At 38.0% G+C, this 21,035-nt stretch overlaps 3 protein-coding genes across 4 annotated transcripts; 2 read left to right on the plus strand and 1 right to left on the minus strand.

Annotated features, from left to right (window-relative positions):
- Window positions 1–239: 239 nt before the first annotated feature.
- bicral (BICRA like chromatin remodeling complex associated protein) lies at window positions 240–8,969 on the minus strand. Of its 2 annotated transcripts, none has more exons than XM_056233757.1 (11): window positions 8,732–8,969; window positions 5,644–5,689; window positions 5,483–5,531; window positions 5,340–5,405; window positions 2,937–4,328; window positions 2,789–2,849; window positions 2,268–2,352; window positions 2,008–2,153; window positions 1,825–1,919; window positions 1,597–1,699; window positions 240–968 (listed from the first exon to the last, which is right to left on the minus strand). In XM_056233757.1, exons 1-11 carry the CDS (start codon window positions 8,820–8,822, stop codon window positions 508–510), a joined length of 2,595 nt encoding a protein of 864 aa, XP_056089732.1. In that variant the 5' UTR covers window positions 8,823–8,969; the 3' UTR covers window positions 240–507. The 2 variants fall into 2 exon arrangements, with proteins under 2 accessions (XP_056089732.1, XP_056089733.1); XM_056233758.1 differs by having other exon boundaries at window positions 8,458–8,968.
- Window positions 8,970–10,382: 1,413 nt separating this feature from the next.
- Window positions 10,383–11,599, plus strand: tbcc (tubulin folding cofactor C). The gene has a single exon (XM_056233741.1). It carries the CDS (start codon window positions 10,416–10,418, stop codon window positions 11,481–11,483), a length of 1,068 nt encoding a protein of 355 aa, XP_056089716.1. The 5' UTR covers window positions 10,383–10,415; the 3' UTR covers window positions 11,484–11,599.
- Window positions 11,600–12,962: 1,363 nt separating this feature from the next.
- Window positions 12,963–17,107, plus strand: prph2a (peripherin 2a (retinal degeneration, slow)). The gene is made up of 3 exons (XM_056233751.1): window positions 12,963–13,962; window positions 14,783–15,029; window positions 16,330–17,107. The coding sequence occupies exons 1-3, from the start codon at window positions 13,382–13,384 to the stop codon at window positions 16,537–16,539; spliced, it is 1,038 nt and encodes a 345-aa protein (XP_056089726.1). The 5' UTR covers window positions 12,963–13,381; the 3' UTR covers window positions 16,540–17,107.
- Window positions 17,108–21,035: the final 3,928 nt, after the last annotated feature.

A 21,035-nucleotide genomic window follows, 5' to 3' on the forward strand; every position in this document is an offset into this window, starting at 1 on the left:
TGTTTGTGTGCCTCACTTGGTCAAAGTCTACTGCAATGATACAACATAAGTGTGGAGACAACCATAAAACCTTAAGTGCGGACAGACTATTAGACTAAGTGTCTGATATTGATCGATACGCTACAAATATCAATGTCTACTCATGACATTCCAAACATCACACTTACTTACTGCTTGATTGTGTGTGTGTGTGTGTGTGTGTGTGTGTGTGTGCGTGCGTGCATATATTGATGTGTGTGTGATTGCAAGTGTATCCTGTAAAGCATTGTCAAAAAGGCTTTCTTATGTAAACTTCTCTAGAAAAACAGGCACAGTATTAGAGTATTACTATCATTAGATTCACCTTCCTGTTCCTCAACCTAGTCAGAGCTGCTGTGTGCATTTCAAACCGTGATAATGCCAACGTACGTCCATTCACACATGCCGTGGAGTTCAGCTCGCACACACATGGCATGAAATGAAATGAGATTAACATGGAACAACTAACAAACATAAATATGGCACTGTCTAACATTCTAAGATGCTATTCACAGCAGCCTCAAGCACAGAGTCTGTGTCAGCCAATGAAGTGTGATTATGATCTGAGGGAAGTTGTTCTTCATGGCCCCGTCCCAGGCTCGAAGGGTAGCCTTGGGCAGAGCTATGCTTTGATTGGCTGGGAGATGTAGGGTAGTGAGCATGTTGACTGTTGCTGCTCATTACGGTGCTGGATGTCTTTTTTTTTAAGTCCACGATGCACTTGATGGGGGTTCTTCTGTGTTCTTCCATTCCTTGTTGTTGAGATTCTGTCCTATAAGCAGGTTCTGTGTGGCTGTTCATACCCTGCTCATCTTTTACAGTGACACTTATGGAATGCCTTGGAGATGTTTCCATTGTGCTGGGATTGCCCTCATTGGTGACAGGGGTCAAGACTTCGGGACTTGGGATCCTTAGTTTACGGCCACAGCAGAAGTCTTCCAGGAAGCCATCTGAGGAGCAATATGGCAAAAAATTACATGCATACATTCAATCAAGCAAGCGCAAAACATTTTTAAATTATATCATTTTGTTTGCATTTGGTATAATTAAAGGACAACATCGTAAAAGCGTTCCATAAATCACAACAATTTCAAAAGAAACCAAAATCTACCGTGCAGTTTATGTATCTGAATGATCAAAAATTACCAGCACCACCTACACACTCTACTTTTGTGATGATTGAAATTATATATATGTGAATATATATATATATATATATATATTCACACACACACATTATTTTAATTTTTTTAATTATTTTTAAATTTTTAATTTCTTCATTTGTTCTCCAAGGCTTTGCCAATTATATATAGTTTATATATATATATATATAGTTATATATAGTTTTTGCCAATTATATATATACAATTATATGCATGTTACTTTGCATATAACAAAATCGATGTGTGCATTTAAAATATTAAATAATCACACAAAAAAAACCCTCCAAAATATACATTGCAAATACTACTTAACTGTATTCAAACAAAATAAAACTAATTGGAAACACCGTGAAATTACTTTATGTCAACTCATAACATAAAACTGTGAAAATGCAACCAGGCTCCCATCTCTCACCTGGATCCACTAATATCATTCGTTTGTCTTGGGTCAAGTTGCCCCGTTCCTCTTGGTTAAAAGTCCTGTCAATCATCACCATTTCTGATGAAGGGCTAGACCTCTGAAAGAGCATTAAGCAGTGAATGGTTTTGCATTAGCGCAAGTTACATTAGAGTAATTAATTACCTACAAATAACTATATGTAGTATTTTGTGCATTTAAGTTAAAAGCATGTTCTGAACTTACCTCTGCTTCCACCATGAGTAAGCGTCTGTATTTGTTCACCATGGCCTGCGTTCTGTTTAGCACTTGTGTGGCAACTGCCTCAAACTCGTCATCAACTGTAAAGTCAAAAATTATCATCAGAACCTATGACATATTTATCTATGATTAAATATTAATTGTGTAGAGGAAAAGTTGAAAATGCACTTTTGGCGAAATCTTCATCTTGTGGTAGTGAGCCTTGGAAAACATGATAGGGCAGTAATCTGTAAATGCCATCATTTAATGAAGTGAAGGGTGTCCGCTCTGAAGACATGACTCTACAGTGATCCTGTCTTAACTGCTGGAGGACCCTGTCAAATAAGGCCCAGTGTTACAATCATTATTTCTGCAATTCTATTCATTGACACTAATGGTGCAGAAATTACACACTTCATCTGTAACAGGTGTACAATTTGGGCACTCACATTCCTCCTCTAGTAAGTTGCTGAGTTGCAGGTCGCTTCGGTGTGAGAGGCAATTCCTGACTGGCAGGAGTGAGTGTTTTCACAGCTAAGATTAAATAGAATAAAGAAAAATTACTTCATGGACCCGAGAAAGGAAATTCAGGTGCAAAAAACAACAACAACAACACATAATAATATATTATACACTACCATTCAAATGTCAGTATGTTTTTTAAAAGAAATTAATACTTTGATCAAAAGTGACAGTTAAGACATTTATAATGTTACAAACGATTTATATTTCAAATAAATGCTGTTCTTTTGAACTTTCTATTCATCAAAGCAACCTGAAAAAAATGTATCACGATTTCCACAAAAATATTAAGCAGCTATTAAACTGTTTTTAACACGGATAATTATAAGAAATGTTTCTTGAGCATCAAATCAACATATTAGAATGATGCCATGACAAAATAAAAACCTTATGAAATCTCACTTATGGTCACTGATGGAAACACAAAAAGGATTCAGAGTAGTCTTACCTTTGGTACCAAGGAGATTAACTAATTGTGTTTGCCCTCTTTGAGTTGCTGCTGTGGTGTTCTATGAAATTGAAGAAACATTCAAATGTAATGAAACAATACAACTTTGAAGAGGCACTTTGGATAAATTGATAAAAATTTATTTCACCTGGTTTAGAGAGACTTGAAACTCCGGAACGCCTGAAGTAGTTGGAGCGTTCTGGCCCACAGGCATAAGGTGCTGGAGGTGCTGTCCTGGACTCACAGATAACTGCTGACAAACCTGTGGGCCTTGAACACCAGAACTGACCATGGTGAGGTGGCTTGAAGTCTGTGACGCCTGTAGAGGCGATGGGCTAGGCGACGCGCTGGCATTCCAAACTTTGGTCGTGGCACCAGGCCTTTGAGACACCTCCATAACAGGTGTGGGTGAAGCTTGGCCTATTTGACCTCCACTGACCAAACCTTGATTGACTATTAGCTGCCCTCCAGCTGAAAAGTTCTGCCCAGCGATAAGCTGTACTGTTGTGTTCTGATTGGTGAGGATGGAGTAGGTGGTAGTGCTTATTGACCCCGGGTCACCCACTTGAGTGTTTGTTTGTAACACCTGCCCATTCACAGTCTGGAAGCTGTGAACAGTCGTACCAGGGGTTAGGGAAATAGAACTGGGTAGCAAAAACTGCCCCTGAGGCAGATTGGACTGGGACTGTGGTTGTACTTGTTGCCCCAGCGGTGAATGCATTACAATGCTGCCGGGTGGATTGACCACCTTCACCTGTTGAGCGGACTGAGGAGAGCCAGTTGTTGTGTAGGGGCTACTGACTAAATTCGCAGCAGTGTTGGTGCTAGGTTGAAGCCCGATGTTGCTGATATTGTATACAGTTTGTCCTCCTGCCTGTAAGGGTTTAGGCTGAATCGGTCTAACCAATGCCTGTTGCGTAGGGCCTCTCTGGATGATAATATTTTGAAGTGGTATCGTTCCTTTATTGAAAGACATTGACACCTGACCAGCTGCGGAAGGGGTGAACATGGTACCCTGCCCGCTGTTGTTTGTAACTACATTTCCGCTCTGCCTCAACAGGATCTGAGGCTGTTCCAAACTGTTGATAGTCATCATAGAGGAGGCACTGCCACTAAAGGATCCCACTACCTGGATATGTCCAGAGGGGCCATTTGGCAAGGGTAGTTGGGGAACCTGCTGGATAAAAGCCTGAGGTTGTGCCAATGGTGCCACCACACCAGGACCCGAGACACCTCCAAACCCTCCAGAGACCAGCTGCTGAGGGAAGGCGGTAGCTGTAGAAGTGAGAGATGGCTGGGAGTCCAAAAGGGCTTCTTGAGCCAATGTCTGCTCTGTGATATCTGCTTCCAGCAATGACTTCTGGAGGATGTCAAACGGTTGGTCCTCGCCACTGAGATCGACCCCATCTGGAGAGGTTCCACCGTCGAGCTCATCCTCAATGAACGGAAGACTGCTTGAGAGCTGAAGCTCAGCTCCACCAGCCTCCCCAAACTCTCCCAAATGATTGTGGCCATCTTTGAGTTCTTCATTGGAGCCACTCTGAGAAGAAAACCAAATAAGTTGTTGTTCAGATGCTCCTACTAAATCCCAATTCTAGGTATCCCCATTGCTTGCAATCTTTACCAGACTGTATACAGTATACCAAGACGGTTCACTCATTTCTATGAATGGGAGAAAGTACAACACACAATATGGCACGAAAACTCCCGCCTTCTAAATAAAAGACCCAATCGCCAATTGGTAAAGTCGTCACATCACTGCAGGTGTCATTATAAGCTCCTGTTCCTACAGAAACAGTTAAGCCCAATTAACGTGTAGTAGACGTTCTCTTGGCACATGACTGCACATGCGCATTAACCAACCTAAAATATGTGCTTTTTAAAGCTATTTAAGCATAAGAAACATATTTATAGGACAGTTCATGTCAGATTTAGTTGCTGATTTGAAAAATGTTATTTAAATATGAGTTTGGCAAGCAATTATTGAGATTTCCGTTTATCCAAATTCAAGTAGATAGGAGCTAGTCTCATAGCTGCCAACTCTCACGCATTGGCCGTGAGACACCCGCATTTGATTGGTTTCACACGCTCACACGCCACACTCCCGATTTCTCACGCTGAAGTGTCAACCCGGGCGGTCAAATGCCTGGAAGATGAGTTTATCTATATATCTACCTGTTGAGCCACTCGTGATCGACTAGTTATACCGCAAATTCGTTAAAAATCTCCCGTTATCTAGAGCGAGCGTGCATGCGAGACAGAGATTGTGCTCCAAACCGCGTAGAGCGAGACTGAGACCTTGCGCGAGCGAGACCGCCCCCCCCCGTCAACAAATCTCACTCGTCTCTACTACTCCCCCCCCCCCCCCCCCCCCCCCCCCCGTCAACAAATCTCACTCGGCTCTACCCCCCCCCCCCCCCCCCCCCCGTCAACAAATCTCACGCCGAGCAAAACTCAAAAGTTGGAAGGTATGTAGTCTTTATGACCAAAATTGCTTCCTGGAAGCGTTGCAAATATGGCCGCCATGTGAACTGACTTTAACTATACTCACGGTGTCACTGGTGAAGAATGAGCTGGCCGACCCAAATGCTGCATTTGTCACATCATCTTCTCCAATCTGTTTGAATGTCAAAGAAAGTTGTCAATAACCTTTCAACATAAAACACAAATGTCATATAGTGTAAGTATACTTACAGATTTACTATTTGAACCATGCAGATACTCATTCAATGCTTGCACATCTCTGTTGAAATAAAACAGTTCATTAAAGCTTGTTTATGTTTGATGGGCAAAATTTATTTTTAAACTGTTTGTAGCTCTTTAAACCATAACCATCAAATTATAAAGCTGATTACCCTAAAAAATCCAGAAGACGGCGGTCGTCTTCATCATCCATGACACCTGCGACAGTAACAGATTTTGAGATATTACAATGTACACAATTTCCCTGCCGTTTGGCTACAGTGAGACATACTTTGTATATAAATTTTTTTCTGAATACACCTAAGGATCCAATAAATGTAGTGTGCATAGTGTTTTACACAAAATCAAAGCATTGTAATCTGTCAGGATCCCCAGTTTTAAAACCTCTAGTGCTCTTTGGTCAAAATTTTACGTTTTTCTTTTTTTTTTTTACTTAATCGGAATGGTACGAAACTTGGTAAAGGTTTTGGCAATTGTTATGCGAGCACAACACAATTCACGGATATGATTCGAAAAGGTTAAATGGTCCTGAAAAAAATGACTGCATTGGAATTTTTTTTTTTTTTTTTTAGATATCAACCTCAAATTTGGAACACAACCTGTTTAGATTTATGGCTTTGATTTGAAAACATGTTTTGGGAAATATATAATTCATATAAAATTTGAAAATAGTATGTTTGTGCATTTTTCATAACAATACAATTATTCTTTTTTTCAACTTCAATCTGCTAAGTCTCTTCTTTAAAAAGAGACCAAACCATGCTCCAAAGCATTCCACATTTACGAAAAGTGGTAAACAGGTAATAAATGGATTATAACTAATGCATATAATTTAGTACCATAGGATCCCCTACAAATACAAAATATTAAATAAAAAGCTATCAAACTAAAATATAGTACATTAATTTCATTGAAAAGAAAATTGGCCATTTTGACTCCCACGCAAGGAGCACCAGAGGGTTAAAGAACATTCTCAGGACATGTATAATATAAGACTTCAGGTATAATAATAAATACATACAAGCATTTGACATTAATAGGCCAAAGAACTGTACTCTGCAGTCATAGGCCTCTATGCCATGTATTTTGACATAACGCTACGTTAGCAATTCGAATACACAAACTTGTGACAAACAGAAATGAATTAAGAATCAGAAATGTAGAGTGTTTATAGTGTGACCGGCTCTGGTAAATTCTTTTTTCCAGTGGAGAATAAATACACAACATAAAAATAACTATAGCTGATATTCTTGTGAAGTAAACAGTAAGAAATTGTTTGACTTCGCAACAAACACAATTTCATCCTAATCAGCTAGGAAACTTGTTTTTAGTGTTTAAGTACAAATAAGGAAAGTAAAATAGTCTAATATACATTGTAGTGTTACACGAATATGATGTTTATGTTTAAAAATGCACAAGTCTGACAAAGAATGGCTGTTCTCTTTGCTGCAGATAGCCTACATGCACAGACTTTAAAATGGCGGCTGCTGATTGAAACTGCGCCACTGCTCGCTATGTCGACAGACAAAAGGGCGCTATGACGCAGAGAACTTGTGCCGTGTAAAAATGTACTCGATTGTAATTTCAGATCATATTTTTGTAAAGCTGCCATAGAAATGTGAACAACTTGAAAATTCATGTGTGGAAATGTGATAGAGGAAGAAACGTGGGGGATGGGTGAAACATGTTTGGCCAGTTTGATTGTTCACACTCGCACTTCACAAGCTTCTGTTAATGCTTTATAACACATATTAGTGAGGGAACGAAATGCGTCGTCTGTTTTTCCCAAAGTGATTAAATGTTTGAACAGCATTCGATGGATATGTATTTTTGCCTTTGTTTCAAAACAAACGACGTCGTGCGTTGTTAAAAACAGCTTGACCTTGCAGAAATCCAAAACTGCTAATTTAATTAATTCATTATTAAACCGCATACACACAAGAACAGAAAAATAAACACACTGATCGGACCGTCTAAAAAGATACGAATGAATTATAAGTTTAAGTTAGTCGATTTGAAACTGAACATTTTCTAACTAGCAAGTCCAAGCTTAAAGCAATATCCGTGTAAGTTAGTGCAATCTTAATGAAGAAAAACGTACGACAGGTTAATCCGGCCCTTTTACATGTCTTTGATAAACAACTTCAAGATATATTTATAAAAACCTGAATTTGCATATAAATGAACGGGTTTTAATAAACTAAACGATGTATGTGAGGTAACTTATATTTAACACTTATATTCGTTAAGGCTGTAGTTAACTTAGCAAGCCAAATGAGGGAGGAGATGAATAATTTTTTCTTCCTCTCTACCAGAGGAAAAAAAAAACTATCTATCCTCTTTGCCTGATAAGTCAAAGGGGCGGAAAAGAGACACGTAGAAAACCAGCAACCCCTCAAAATACAGAGTAAAACCCTGTTGAAGGCAAGCAAGGCGACGCATTTTACTGATTCACTTGTCAAACAGGGTGGACTAAAAAGGCTCTCCATGGCGCAAGGGCAGGACGCACAAAACCCGCCTTAATCTCGCTGAAAATAACAGCTAGAAACACACAGGGACTTTGTCCATAAATAGAACGAGGCTGGAGAGACTCGGCTTTATCGCACGTCTCGAAAAAAGACTTTCTACAATGCGTATTTGCGCATCTGTGACAGCTGACGAGCGCAGCTTGGACGGGCGGCAAAAAGAAACGCGTAATCGGCATCGGACGGCTCGTTTAATACTGGTACGGATGTCTTAGGTTTGGTGAAGGGTGTAAACGCGGATCATCAGGCGAGTCTTATGCATTCTTCGTGCTCCGAGTTGTCGACGGCCTTCTTGACGTCGTGGACCTTCCCCACACCTATTAAGAAACGGCTGAATTCGTCGAGGAAAAACCGAACGGAGAACAATTCGTTGGCGAAGCATAAATATTTATTTGAATTTGCATCACATAAAGACGACTTGAAAAAGAGGCAAACCCTTACTCCTGTCTCACTCCTCTTGAAACCCAATATCTCCATTTGGCAACTTTTAATTTGCTCCCCCTCCTCCTCCTCCTCCTCCTCCTTCTTCTTCTGTCTCCCTCTCTCCCACTCATATATTTTTCCCTCACTGTCCTTGCTGCTCAGTCTCAGATAGATTTTTCTCTCTCCACGCTTGCTCTTCCCTCCCCGAAGGAAGGGGAGGAAGGAGGTTGTGTGTGTTTTTTCCTTGAAATTTTTATCACAAAATTATAATACACTCAAAGGGGAAACTCACCGTCATGAAAAAGCAGTGCCGTGTCCACGGGGTTTCCTCGCCATCTCTGCACGGGCCGGTGGAGCAGTGCGGCTCCAGCAGAAGGCAGCATCACTACATAGTGCACTAGACACCAAGGGCTCTTTACTTGAAACTAGAGGGGTTTCTTATTATGTTTGTTTACTACTGTAAAGGCTTCTTCTGTATCTTCTGCAAAATATAAATAAAACCTACTGTTTTGATTGACCACTTCAAATGCCTGACATGCATGAACAGAATAAAAATGGTTTGTTATGGGGGGCGGGGCCCTCGTGGACCACACCTTTAATTTTTTTTTTTTTTTACAATAATATGCATATTAAAATATACCCAAAAAGAACATGTGGTTAAATAGCAATTCGTATATCTATCATTTTGTGTATATGCTTAAAGGGGTTCATCATGTGTAGGCCTATAAAAGAAACAACTATACAAAAACATAATCTTCCAACACTTAGTTTAAATAAATTAAACATTAAAATAAAAATATGAAAGGATGTACAAAATTTTAAAAGGAAAGTGACTCATACATAACTTTATACAATTTACCAAGGGATTGATTATCTTCAAATAAGTAGGCCTATAAGATAAGTATTTTAGGGATGATAGATCATTTTTACATTCATTTTTTAAAAAACAAGTTAAAGAGGGTTCACTGTTATTCCAGTTGTTTGTATATGATATTTACCCATATTATAATAATGTTTAATATCAATGACATCTTTTTTTCCCCATTGACAACACCTTTGTGTCCTGAGATCACATCACCCAAAAGTGTGAACCTGAAGCAAAATAAGAAATGTATCATTGGATCCTTTTGATTGATTTTTATTTTTGGCTTTATTTTTTATAAACTGTAGCCTATATAATTATGAGATTGTTGCTACAGCAAGCATGTCAATGTTATCATTTATGAAATTAAATTAAAACATTGAAAACTTAAACTAACATTTACTGACAAACAATACATTTTCATCACTTCAAAACGAACTAAAACAAGTTTATTTCAGTGTTTAAATCATTTTGAATACTATGACAAAACTAGAAAACTGATCAAATGACAATAAAACTATAGCTAAATTAGTTGACTTAATTAAAAGGAAATTAAACAAGTAAAAACTGAAATTCAAAACTACAATATGCTGATTTAATTTGTATGTCCATAGTGCATACCAGTGATCATGTACGAAATTCAATATAAAATCAATATTAATTGTTAGGTAGGCTTTATCAAAAGAAAAAAACAGTTGGCAAACTGTGCAACTAAAAAAAACTAAACATTGTTTGTTTTCTCTACAGTCACGGGGTGATTTTGCAATTCTAAAAGAAATAAATCAACACTTATAATATATGATTTAAACTTATAATAACATTACATGTTGTCTAAAATAAATATCATATTAATAATTTAATTAAAATGTGAATCAAATACAAATATTAGAGAGGAAAGGGGTATAAATGTCTATGGAGTCTAAACAAAGTAATAAATAATTTTCTTCCAGTATCAAAAAGATGTGTGGGAAAACAGTGAACGTGAACTTTTAATGAGCCAATAGAAAGTCGCATTACTAATGGTACAGATTTTTTGTCCAATCATTGATCAGCATGCTTAGACGAGTTGTCACATGATCAGTGCGCGTTTACCACACCTCTTTAGAGAAGCAACATGGCGGCACTAGGAGTGGAAGTTAATGTGGCGAATGATGAAGGAGAAACAAATACAGCTGTCAATGTTCCCGAAAGCGTGTTACGAAGAGATCAAGCGCGGCTGGAAGAGGCAGAGCGCCGGAGAAATGTCAAGGAGAGCCAGACCGTGAAGGAAGAAAAGAGCGATTTCTTCACGTCCACCTTTAATGCTGAGAAGACGGCAGTCGAGGAGATGCTCTCCAGCTCCAACATCAGTGACCGCGATAAAGCCGCAAAAACACTGGAGGAGGTCACTGTGAGAATTCAACAGCTCCAGAAATTTCTCAACGACAGCATGTTGTTTCTAGCCCAATATGAAATAAGACAGGCACAGGCATCCATGCAGAAACTCCAGAGCTCTCTTGATGAGAAGAGGGACATGGTGTTGCCTAAAAAGAAATTCGCTTTCAGATCCAGGAATGCCGGAGCAAGTAAGCAGCCTGAACCGTGTAAACAAACTCCAGATAAGTCTGCATCTGATGTTGGTGGTACTGTAGTAGTGGATGCTGCAATCTCTGTATACCAGTGTGGATTCTCTAATGCTGAAAATCAAGTCCTGATCATGCAAGCTGAGGAGATCCAGCAAAAAGATGTTCTGTTATCTCATCTGACAAACTGTAAAGTGAGACTTTATGGCTGTCCGAGCACCCTGCACATCAAGAATGTCCGGAGCTGTGAGATCCTCTGCGGGCCAGTGTCCAGCTCTGTGTTTGTTGACCAGTGCACTGACAGCACTTTAGTGTTCCCCTGTCAGCAGCTGCGCACCCATAACACCACTGCCACTCAGATATATGTCCATGTGACCAGCCGGGCAATTATAGAGGATTGTCGTGAGGTCAGGTTTGCACCATTCACGTGGACCTATCCAGGTATTCATGATCATTTCAAAGTAGCCGGACTTGATCCAGACAGAAACAATTGGACAGATGTGGATGATTTCAATTGGCTTGCTGCTGGCACACCTTCACCCAACTGGACTGTCATTCCTGAGACTGAGAGAATAAGTAGTTGGGATTTTGTGGGACCATCTAAAAAAACTTTGATGTGATTACATTATTGTGTGCTCAGTAAAAATGATGCTAATATTGAGATGCCATAAAAATGGAATGTTTCCCAGTTCCGCACTTACAAAGCTCATTAATTAATTGAATGTTGTATTAAAATGAACCTGTAAGAAAATAAAAAAGTCTCATCCCAACCTTTTATTTGTAGTTCACTTGCCAAGACATTTAACTATACTGAATGAAATCGTTATTAAAGGGACAGTTCAGAGAAAAGTGAAATATCTGCCACTGTTTAATGACGCTCACGTCGACGTCGTTCCAAAACTTTAGACTTGTTTTCTTCTGTGGAACATAAAAAGAAGATATTTTGAGTGTTTTGTTTTTTATTTCTCTCTCTCCATACAATGGAAGTCAGTGGTCACCAAAACTGTCCGTACGCCCATATTCTTTGAAATATCCCATTTTGTGTTCTGCAGAAGAAAGAAAGTCATACAGGTTTGGGACAACATGAGGGTTTGACAGAATTTTCATTTTTGGGTGAACTATCGCATTTAATTCTGTTACTCATTTATACATTTATTAATATATAATGTCATTTGTTTAGTAACAAATTATGGAAAAAGTGAGATAATTTTTGTGCATTATGGAGGTTTTAATTTAATACTTTAAAATGATAACAAATCAAACGATTGTAGTTATGCATTAATTGGCCTGCTATATTCAGATTTATAGGCTCTAGTTTTTTTATACAAATACAATTATTATCTACATATGCATTTGTTGTGTAGACTAGTGATTTTTTTACTTTACGATAGTCTCATTTGTAAACATTACTGAACTACAGGTGAAACTCGAAAAATTAGAATATCGTGCAAAAGTTCATTTATTTCAGTAATTCAACTTAAAAGGTGAAACTAATATCTCATTACATGCAAAGTGAGATGTTTCAAGCCTTTAATTCTTAAAATTTTGATGATTATGGCTTACAGCTTATGAAAAACCCAAATTCAAAATTAGAACATTGTGGAAAGGTTTATAGCTGTAAGGCATAATCATCAAAATTATAAGAAATAAAGGCTTGAAATATCTCACTTTGCATGTAATGAGTCTATATAATATATTAGTTTCACCTTTTAAGTTGAATTACTGAAATATTGCTTTTGTTAACTAACAAAACTTAATAAATTCCATAAAATGATATTGCTCATTGTAGTTCATGCTAGCTAATGCATTAACTAATGTTAACAAATGAGACCTTATTGTAAATTGTCATTGTTTTTGACTATCATTCGTTCCATGAATATTTGAACGTTGAGAAATTTAGAGATCCTCTCAAACAGTGGCTTGTTTGTCATGAACTTTAAGACACTTGCAGTGGAAGTGTAATGGTTTTAACTCTTTGCCTCCTGGTTTTTGGTGTCTCTTTAGTTATGCCAGTCAAACCATGTGACCAATCAAGCCAATCACACGGCACGGCAGCAGCTTACAGATAGACTCATCTGCTGGCCAGGGATTTCTGTAAATGGGATGAGGGTGATTAGCTGGGTTTAGGATGACGTACAGTAACTTTGTGTTTAATCATTTGGATCCTTGGCTTTTGTCCTCCCTTTGCAGATAGAGGGACACCACTATTTGCGTCAGTACCAGGGCACACTGTTGTTTTTAAGTATTGTAGATGAAAATCCATTTTTAAGATTGTGAAGAAGATAATCTATTACACTGGCATTTACCTGTAAAAGAATCTGAGTTGGATTTAGTCTATTATGGGTGCAAAGATCATCATGAAAATAGCTATTAAGTTCTCGCTCTACTGGAATGGATTACACATTGCGCCTTGAACGTACTTTCAACGTTCAGCTTCTGTAAGGTACATTGCACAGCTGTCTTTGGAGATCATCAAACTCTGTTTTTTCTTTCTTTGGACTTTAACTAGTTGTTCAACATGGCTCTCATGAAGGTAAAGTTTGACCTGAAGAAACGGGTGAAGCTGGCCCAGATGCTATGGCTCATGTACTGGTTTTCTGTTATGGCTGGTGTTCTTGTCTTCAGCATGGGACTTTTCTTTAAAATCGAACTTCGCAAGAGAAGTGAACTTATGGACAACAATGAGAGTCATTTTGTACCCAACATTCTAATCGGTGTGGGTCTTTTAGCATGTTTTCTCAATGCCTTTGGGGGCAAAATCTGCTATGACTCGCTCGACTCCACCAAGTTTGCGAAATGGAAGTCCATTTTGCACCCCTTTCTCATTTGTTGTGTGTTCTTCAACTTCCTCCTCATCCTCACGGCGGCTCTGTGCTTTGCCATGCGCATTCCTCTAGAGTTTACCCTTGCCGAGGGCCTGAAAAATGGAATGAAGTTCTACAAGGACACCGATACACCCGGTCGCTGCTACATGAAGAGAACTCTGGATCTCATGCAGATAGAGTTCCGCTGCTGTGGCAACAACAACTACAAAGATTGGTTCGAGATCCAGTGGGTGAGCAACCGTTACCTGGACTTCAGCTCCAAGGAAGTCAAAGAGTGAGTGTCCTTTTGCAGCATAATGATTGGGTGATGCGTAAACATTCATTCCTTTCAGTTCTTTTCAATCAATTTTGTTCAGATATAGTTTAGACGATTAGATAATGAGCTGAGAAGTTTCATTTAACAGTCAAAAACAGTGAGTTTCTTTTGATGGTTTTTAGAATGCCTGTTTTTAGCTAGTTTAAAGTGAGGCTAGGTACTGGGTGATTTGCAGGGGTCAATGTGCAGTGTAAGTGGTATCAGGTATGTTAACCCGTTTAGATTTAGTCACTAATCTTCTTGGATCACATTTTCTTCCCCTCAGAGCTTACTGTCCCTTTCAATCAGTTCAATACCTGGTAGATTGGCTTGGAATAGACATTGAAATTACAAGCCTTAATATCAGAGTGTGTGATATTTTCATCACAGAGGTTTTTGATGTTTAACACTTAACCTATAAAGTCTATTAAAAGTGTCCCAAAGAGATTAAAATTATTCTATAAATTCATTAAAAAAAAATCGATTTTATTGATAACAATAATAAGGAAGTTATAATGTATAATTTTGTGGAAGTTGCTTATTTTGTCAGCATTCACAGCTTTCAATCAGAAAAAAGAATGTCAGCATTTTTCAAAAAAAATTCTGACTAAGACACGAACGTGTAATGAATTTTATGTTGAAATTGTAAATGAAGACAAGGGAAAGTTTCACAATGGTATTGTTTTTGCCATTTTTTTATTTACTGTACATTTGAGTCCTACTTTTGTCTTAAATGTAATATAAAACCGATATACAGTATATTTGCAAAAAAAAACTTTTTTTGTGTGTGTGTCTTCAGTCGAATCAGCAGCAATGTGGATGGAAAATACCTAATGGATGGCGTTCCCTTCAGCTGTTGTAACCCTAGCTCGCCACGGCCCTGTATCCAGCAGCAAGTAACCAACAACTCGGCTCACTACAGCTATGACCACTACACCGAAGAACTAAACATCTGGAAACGTGGCTGCCGAGACGCTCTTGTATCATACTATGGTGGAATGATGAACTCTATTGGGATACTTGTGTTGGCGGTCACCCTCTTGCAAGTAAGATGTTTAGCTTTGAAATATCTTAATGTGCTGATCCAGGATCAGACCTTAATGACTTGCATTACGTACCTCTAATCTTAATGGATTGTGCTGTAAAGGTCAGACTGAACTATGATCAGTACTTAAGGAACGCTTTGTCCAGTCTTGATACTTAATCTTAAACAGCCATCATAAGGTGTTTTTGTTGTCTGCCCCCTAATAAGGTAAATTATAACTGCACATTGTTTTGGCTACAGATTTGAGGACCCTGTCCTCCTTATCAGACAATCCCCAAAGGTGCAAAAGTAAAGGTTAGTTAGAGGAGTAATTGCTTATCTTTATGACGTCATACCATTTTTAATGACAGAAGCCTCATTCCCTCAATCAATCATCTAATATGGCACCATCAGGGAAAACATCTAACTGACTTGGGTATTAACAAATGTGATAATTCTTCTGATTACCTTGTAGTAGTTCTGAAATATCTATATGTCTCAGGAATTCGCATTCGTTACCTTAAGGAGCTATTTTTACCTGATCTAACTTTTAAAAAGATTGGTAAATAATATTAATAATAATTTATTTGACTTAATATTTACCTAAAAAAAAAAAAAAAATAGACTATATTTAAAAAAGTTCATTTGGATGATACATAAAGTAAATATTAGTTTACCCAATAAAAACAAATTTTTTATTCAATTTATTTTCAGTATTAATGGACACGTATGGAAATAAACATTGATTTAAACAAAATCTGTCAAGCTTACAACAGTCTGTAGCAACAACAAGACCTTAAACTAGGGTTGGTGGAGATTAGGAGTGTGAGATGGTGTGGTGACTGAAGATTCACAGGGATCAAATGTTCTAATCTGCAGGGCGGCGTTAAATCTTGCTTTCTTGGAAAAGGTGATTTCAAATCACCAATTAAAGATATAGAACATTCCATCCATTGATTTTACACACACACACACACACACACACACACACACACACACACACGTGTGTGTGTGTGTGTGCGTGTGTGTGTGTGAGGAAGGGGTTGCTTATTTTTATCAAGTATTTATACATCACGGTAATATTTGTTGTTCTGCATTTAATTGTTCTGCTGATTTGAATAAAAAAGTTTTGTTTTTATTACTGACAAAAATATATATTATAATAAAAATTATTTTATTGCTGTCACAGTAAAATTACAGTTGAGAATTACAGATTGAGAATCATAGAAATCTGTGAAATGTAGCCTGGACATATGTTAAATATGAATGAACATATCACTTTGTACAGCTATCTAACTCATATCTTTTATGCTTGTCTTCAGACTGCTGTAATGATTGGACTTCAGTACATAAACACCTCTCTGTCCACGCTGGTCAACCCAGAAGACCCTGAGAGTGAGAGCGAGGGCTGGATCCTGGAGAAAACTGTCAAAGAGACCTTCACTGATATCATGGCTAAGATGAAGGCCATGGGCAAAGGCAATCAAGTGGACGAGGGGGCAAATGAAGAGGCTGTTGCCACTGCGAGCTGAGCTAACCCCGCCCACCAAACTTTGGCCACACCTACCTGAGGTAGAGAGCTGTGGGACACAGCCTAAAACTGTAACTATATCATCCACACTACACAAAGTGTAGACAAAGCCAATTAATGAAGAACTGGTGAAGAAAAAATCGGAATACAAACCTTTGTCAGTTATTTACATTCCTTTAAATAATTTGGTATACTAGAAACCAATATTATGGTGAAAACACGTATTAGTATACAAATGATTGGTTTGTAAATAGGGGCTTTAAATATAATATAATATAATCAAGTTGTAATTTTACCAGCTTCGCTTTCCCCTTTGACTTTGTACTTTGCTACAAAAAATGTAAACGTTTTTATAGTCATTTTTATAGTCATATCTTGTTTTATTTATGAGTTGATATTCAACCTAAGAATGGCTAGTCACGGATTTGGCATAGTGTGAACGGTAAAAATATGGAAACTAGCCTCGGGACAGTCAGTACTTTTATTTATTAGGAATAAACAACACAATTTGTCATGGGACAGGTATGGCAAATGCAAAGAAAACACATTTTTAGACAGGTGTCTTTTCACCCTTGTGGACTTAGGTACAGTATGAAATGTGTATGAAAGGTGGGAATCCACATACTTGACAGATGGATGGAGAGACAAGAAGTTAGTTGTTTTGTTTTATTTTAAAGTAATGCTTTATAATAAAAAAGTACCAGGGTTGTGATTTGAGAAAGGGGTATACTTTTTTATTTATTTTTGTGACCTGCCTGATGATGCTTTGTGCACATGTTCAGCATCAGATAATATACTTGATTTCAACAGCACTGAAAGGAGAGGCTGATTTTGCAGGTTTAGGAGACCCCAATGTGTGCTATGGTACAGAGGGATAACCAGGTCCAGGGTTAGGGGATGCTTGAGAAGTCCCCTGGAGTTGAGGAGACAGCTTAAGACTGGCAGCTAAACCCTGACCTGTGACTTCTGCATTCCCACTGCTGGGAGCTCCTGTGCTTTTACATCCGCACAATTACTCCACCAAACGTCCCAGGCCAGAGACTGAAACTCTATGCTCAAACCTGTAATTTTTTGTAATTATTTTATTTTAATTCAAATTATGTGTCTATGTAAATAGTGTAGAATTATTACAAATATATTTTTCCTTTTGTAAAAATACAATTTAATTATGAGAAAAAGTTGACTACTCTAGGACAGTGTTTGGTGCGTAGTGATTATTATTGTGAATAAAACTTGTTTAATTGTAAAAAAAAAAACACAAAAAAAAACATGCAGATTTCTGTTGTCCAGTCATTTGCTGAGATCAAAGTGCATTCTGGGAGCTCTGTGGGAGGTTTGCCTCATCAAATAAGATCAGCAGAAAATTATGTGATTATTGCGTTCACATGGTGTTTGTTGTGCATGGCACATGGCAGTGAATCTGAATAGTAGGTCTGGTGAATTTCAACATATGGTCTGTATTTAAAAAGTGTTGTACATTAAATACCTCACACTTAGCCTGGTTAAAACCAGACCATTCTCAGTTGGTTGTAACTGAGTTATGGTCTGGCAAAGCGTCATAGACAAATCATTTCCAGAGGGGCGTCACCAACGGACGTCGCGGATAGACCTAAAACCAATCAGAGCGATGAAGGAGATGACGTATGCAGAGTGGCGGAGAAACATCTCCGAGTGTTGTTCTTTGCTCGGTTTTTAACAAAAGGGAAACGTTCAAATCGCGTAAAACAGACGCGATAGCTGATTCGAACGAGTGATGTTCGACGGCGGCATCCATCTTTGTAATGTAGGCTAAAATCTGCTTCAAAATCCCAGCGCTGTCGTCATCGTGTAAAGCCCGCCCCAACTTTTCTGATTGGTGCCTCGATTTCGGCGGATTGGAAATGGGCTTGAATGAGCTCTTTGCCAGACTAACTTTCAGAGCAAATCTAAATTTGCCGGAATTTGTCTGGTTTTCCCAGGCTACCTCACACTTATCAATAACATGATATGTTAACAAAAACATAGAAAAGCCACATAACTGCTAAATTAATTTGAAAGTCATCAAGATAAGTCATCCACACTAACAATTCTGTTTTGCTTTTAGGAAAGAAGCAGAATATTAGCATGGAGAATACTATGGGAAATGATAAGGCCATAAAGAGGGCGACTTTCTTTGGGTATTTTGGTTTTCCGACAAGCACATAAACACAGATGATCTGATAAAGACAGTAAGCTGCTTTTGAGTGTGCTCAGCTTAACTTCTTGGCAGGTAACCTGGACTTCTGCTGCATATCCGGTGAAGAGTATGAAACATTGAAGGACACAGAATGTCCTTGAGCAGGTACAGAATGTGTCAAACAAAGCTGTGCGCTTCTCTTTTCACCCTTATTTCCCCTTTTGGTCACAGGATATTTGGGAGGGGTGGGAAATCATGCAAGTGCTGCTTATCCCCGATTAGCGTTATGTTAAGAGAAAGTGATCTTAGAGCTGTAATTGGGACATGTCAAACTGGGGTCACGTGAGATTATCATGTGAGATTATGATCAGTTTTGAAATAATTTTAAAACGACAAATTTCAGGTGAGGTAGAGTACTATTTTGAAAGTTTGTTGAGAATTAAATCTAACTTCAAATGTGTTCAGGTGACATTTGGATTCTGCTCAACAGAAAGATCAGACCACATTCAACAATTTACAGGAGTCATTATACAGTCACAACAAATAAAGTGGAACTGAGAGACATATGCACAATATATGCAGATACAAGAGAGAAAAACATTCTAGCTGTATGTGGATTAACTGGTAAAACAAAGTGCGAGTCTGTACGTCAGATGATAACAGATCCTCAGTACAATATTGGGAAGTAACTTGAAGTTGTTGAGTTGGGAGAAGCAATATTTTTTCCCCCTTAAATTATGTAGAGCAAATAATTATGATGTTAATGATTATTTGTTCATTCTTATAAATTCCATCCTATATGTTCCTTTATCAGGTTAATGGAAATCGCACTTTGACTCATTTAATCAGAGATGATTCTTAAAGGTGGAGTAATTTTTTGTATAATGAAATGTTTTCTTCTACCAGCTTAAACCTCAAAAAGGCCAGAACATAAACATGTATTTATTCATCTACAACTCACTAATGGCTCATTTGGCGTTATTTGTTTATTTATGCAATTTCATAGAATTACCCTAGTGGCCCAGAAATCTCACACTTCACCTTTAAAGAGTATAAACTCAAAGGATTTGTGCATTGACCTGTGTTTAAATCCTCTTTCTCTAGCTTGAACAGTAGAGGTCAGAGACAGAACTAGGCCAACCAGCATAAACACATCATTAAACCTAAACTATCAATTTAAGTCTCAAACACTGCCATCTGTTGGTTTGCTTTAATGTATTGCAGTGGTTTTCAATAAACACTATTATTGTCAAGATGATGACGCAGTTCTCTCTAATATATTTCATTTGTTTCTCAGACTAAATTAAGTCTACAAACACTGCAAAACCTGCTTCACTGTGTTGTGATGGATAGTATGTTCTTACTTCTTTCTCAGGTTTGTTTTCTTCTTTACCTCCTTTCTCTGTTCCTCTCAGCTGGAAAATTGCCTCATGATCTCTCGATCCATCTTTTGCCAGCATCTTCAGGCAAAGTTGAGCTCCTCCTACATAGACCTACTATCATACACACTCTCTCACACTCATTATAATGCCTATGTTGTTCACCCACTTCAACTCATTCAATTAAATGAAGTAAAAATGAAAAGACTATGATCATTATTTACTCATCACAAATGAAGACATTTTTTTTGTGTGTGAAACTGTCATGACATATTTGACCCTTACGGTGAGGATTTTGATTCATCCCAGTAACTAGAGTTTTTTTTATCCGTTCATTAAAAAAGATTCGTTCAGTGACCATTTCTTCATATTGCATACATATTGTGCCAGTAGGTGGCGAAAAAACCGAGCGTCTTTTATTTAATTTTTTAGGCCTATTTTTTCTTTTTCTTTTATGTGTTATGAACAATGCATTGAATCATCATTGTATTGAATAATATTATGTTTCCTTAAAATCTGCGTATTTACAATTCTACTAAGCGTTTCTGAGCCTTATGAAACAATATGATAGGACAATTATGCAATTATGTTTTTTTTTGTCCCGTTATGGATCTTGACAGGCTCCGTAAACTACAAGAACCTGCAATTCTTTAAAAAAAATTCTACTTTTCTATTTCATAGGGTAAAAACGGCATATGGACTCGGAACAACACGAAAGTGAGTGGCTACTTGATGACAGAATTAGGCCTATGTCATTTTGAGCAAACTATTCTTGTAAAACATCTTTCCTGAGTGTTCCTTACTCTCTCTCTCTCTCACGCTCGCATGTTCAAAATCACTCCTTCTGACAGTTAATACACATTTCGCTTTGTGTCTTTAGCCCTCCACAGCCTCATCAGTATAATGTGTCTGAGAGACGGCTGATGGCGTTCCACACATTCAGCAAAATGGGATCGTGATCTC

The sequence above is a fragment of the Rhinichthys klamathensis genome, unplaced genomic scaffold (assembly GCF_029890125.1).
Source record: "Rhinichthys klamathensis goyatoka isolate OS25496 unplaced genomic scaffold, OSU_Roscu_1.1 h1tg000376l_1, whole genome shotgun sequence".
In the NCBI taxonomy this organism is placed as follows: domain Eukaryota; kingdom Metazoa; phylum Chordata; class Actinopteri; order Cypriniformes; family Leuciscidae; genus Rhinichthys; species Rhinichthys klamathensis.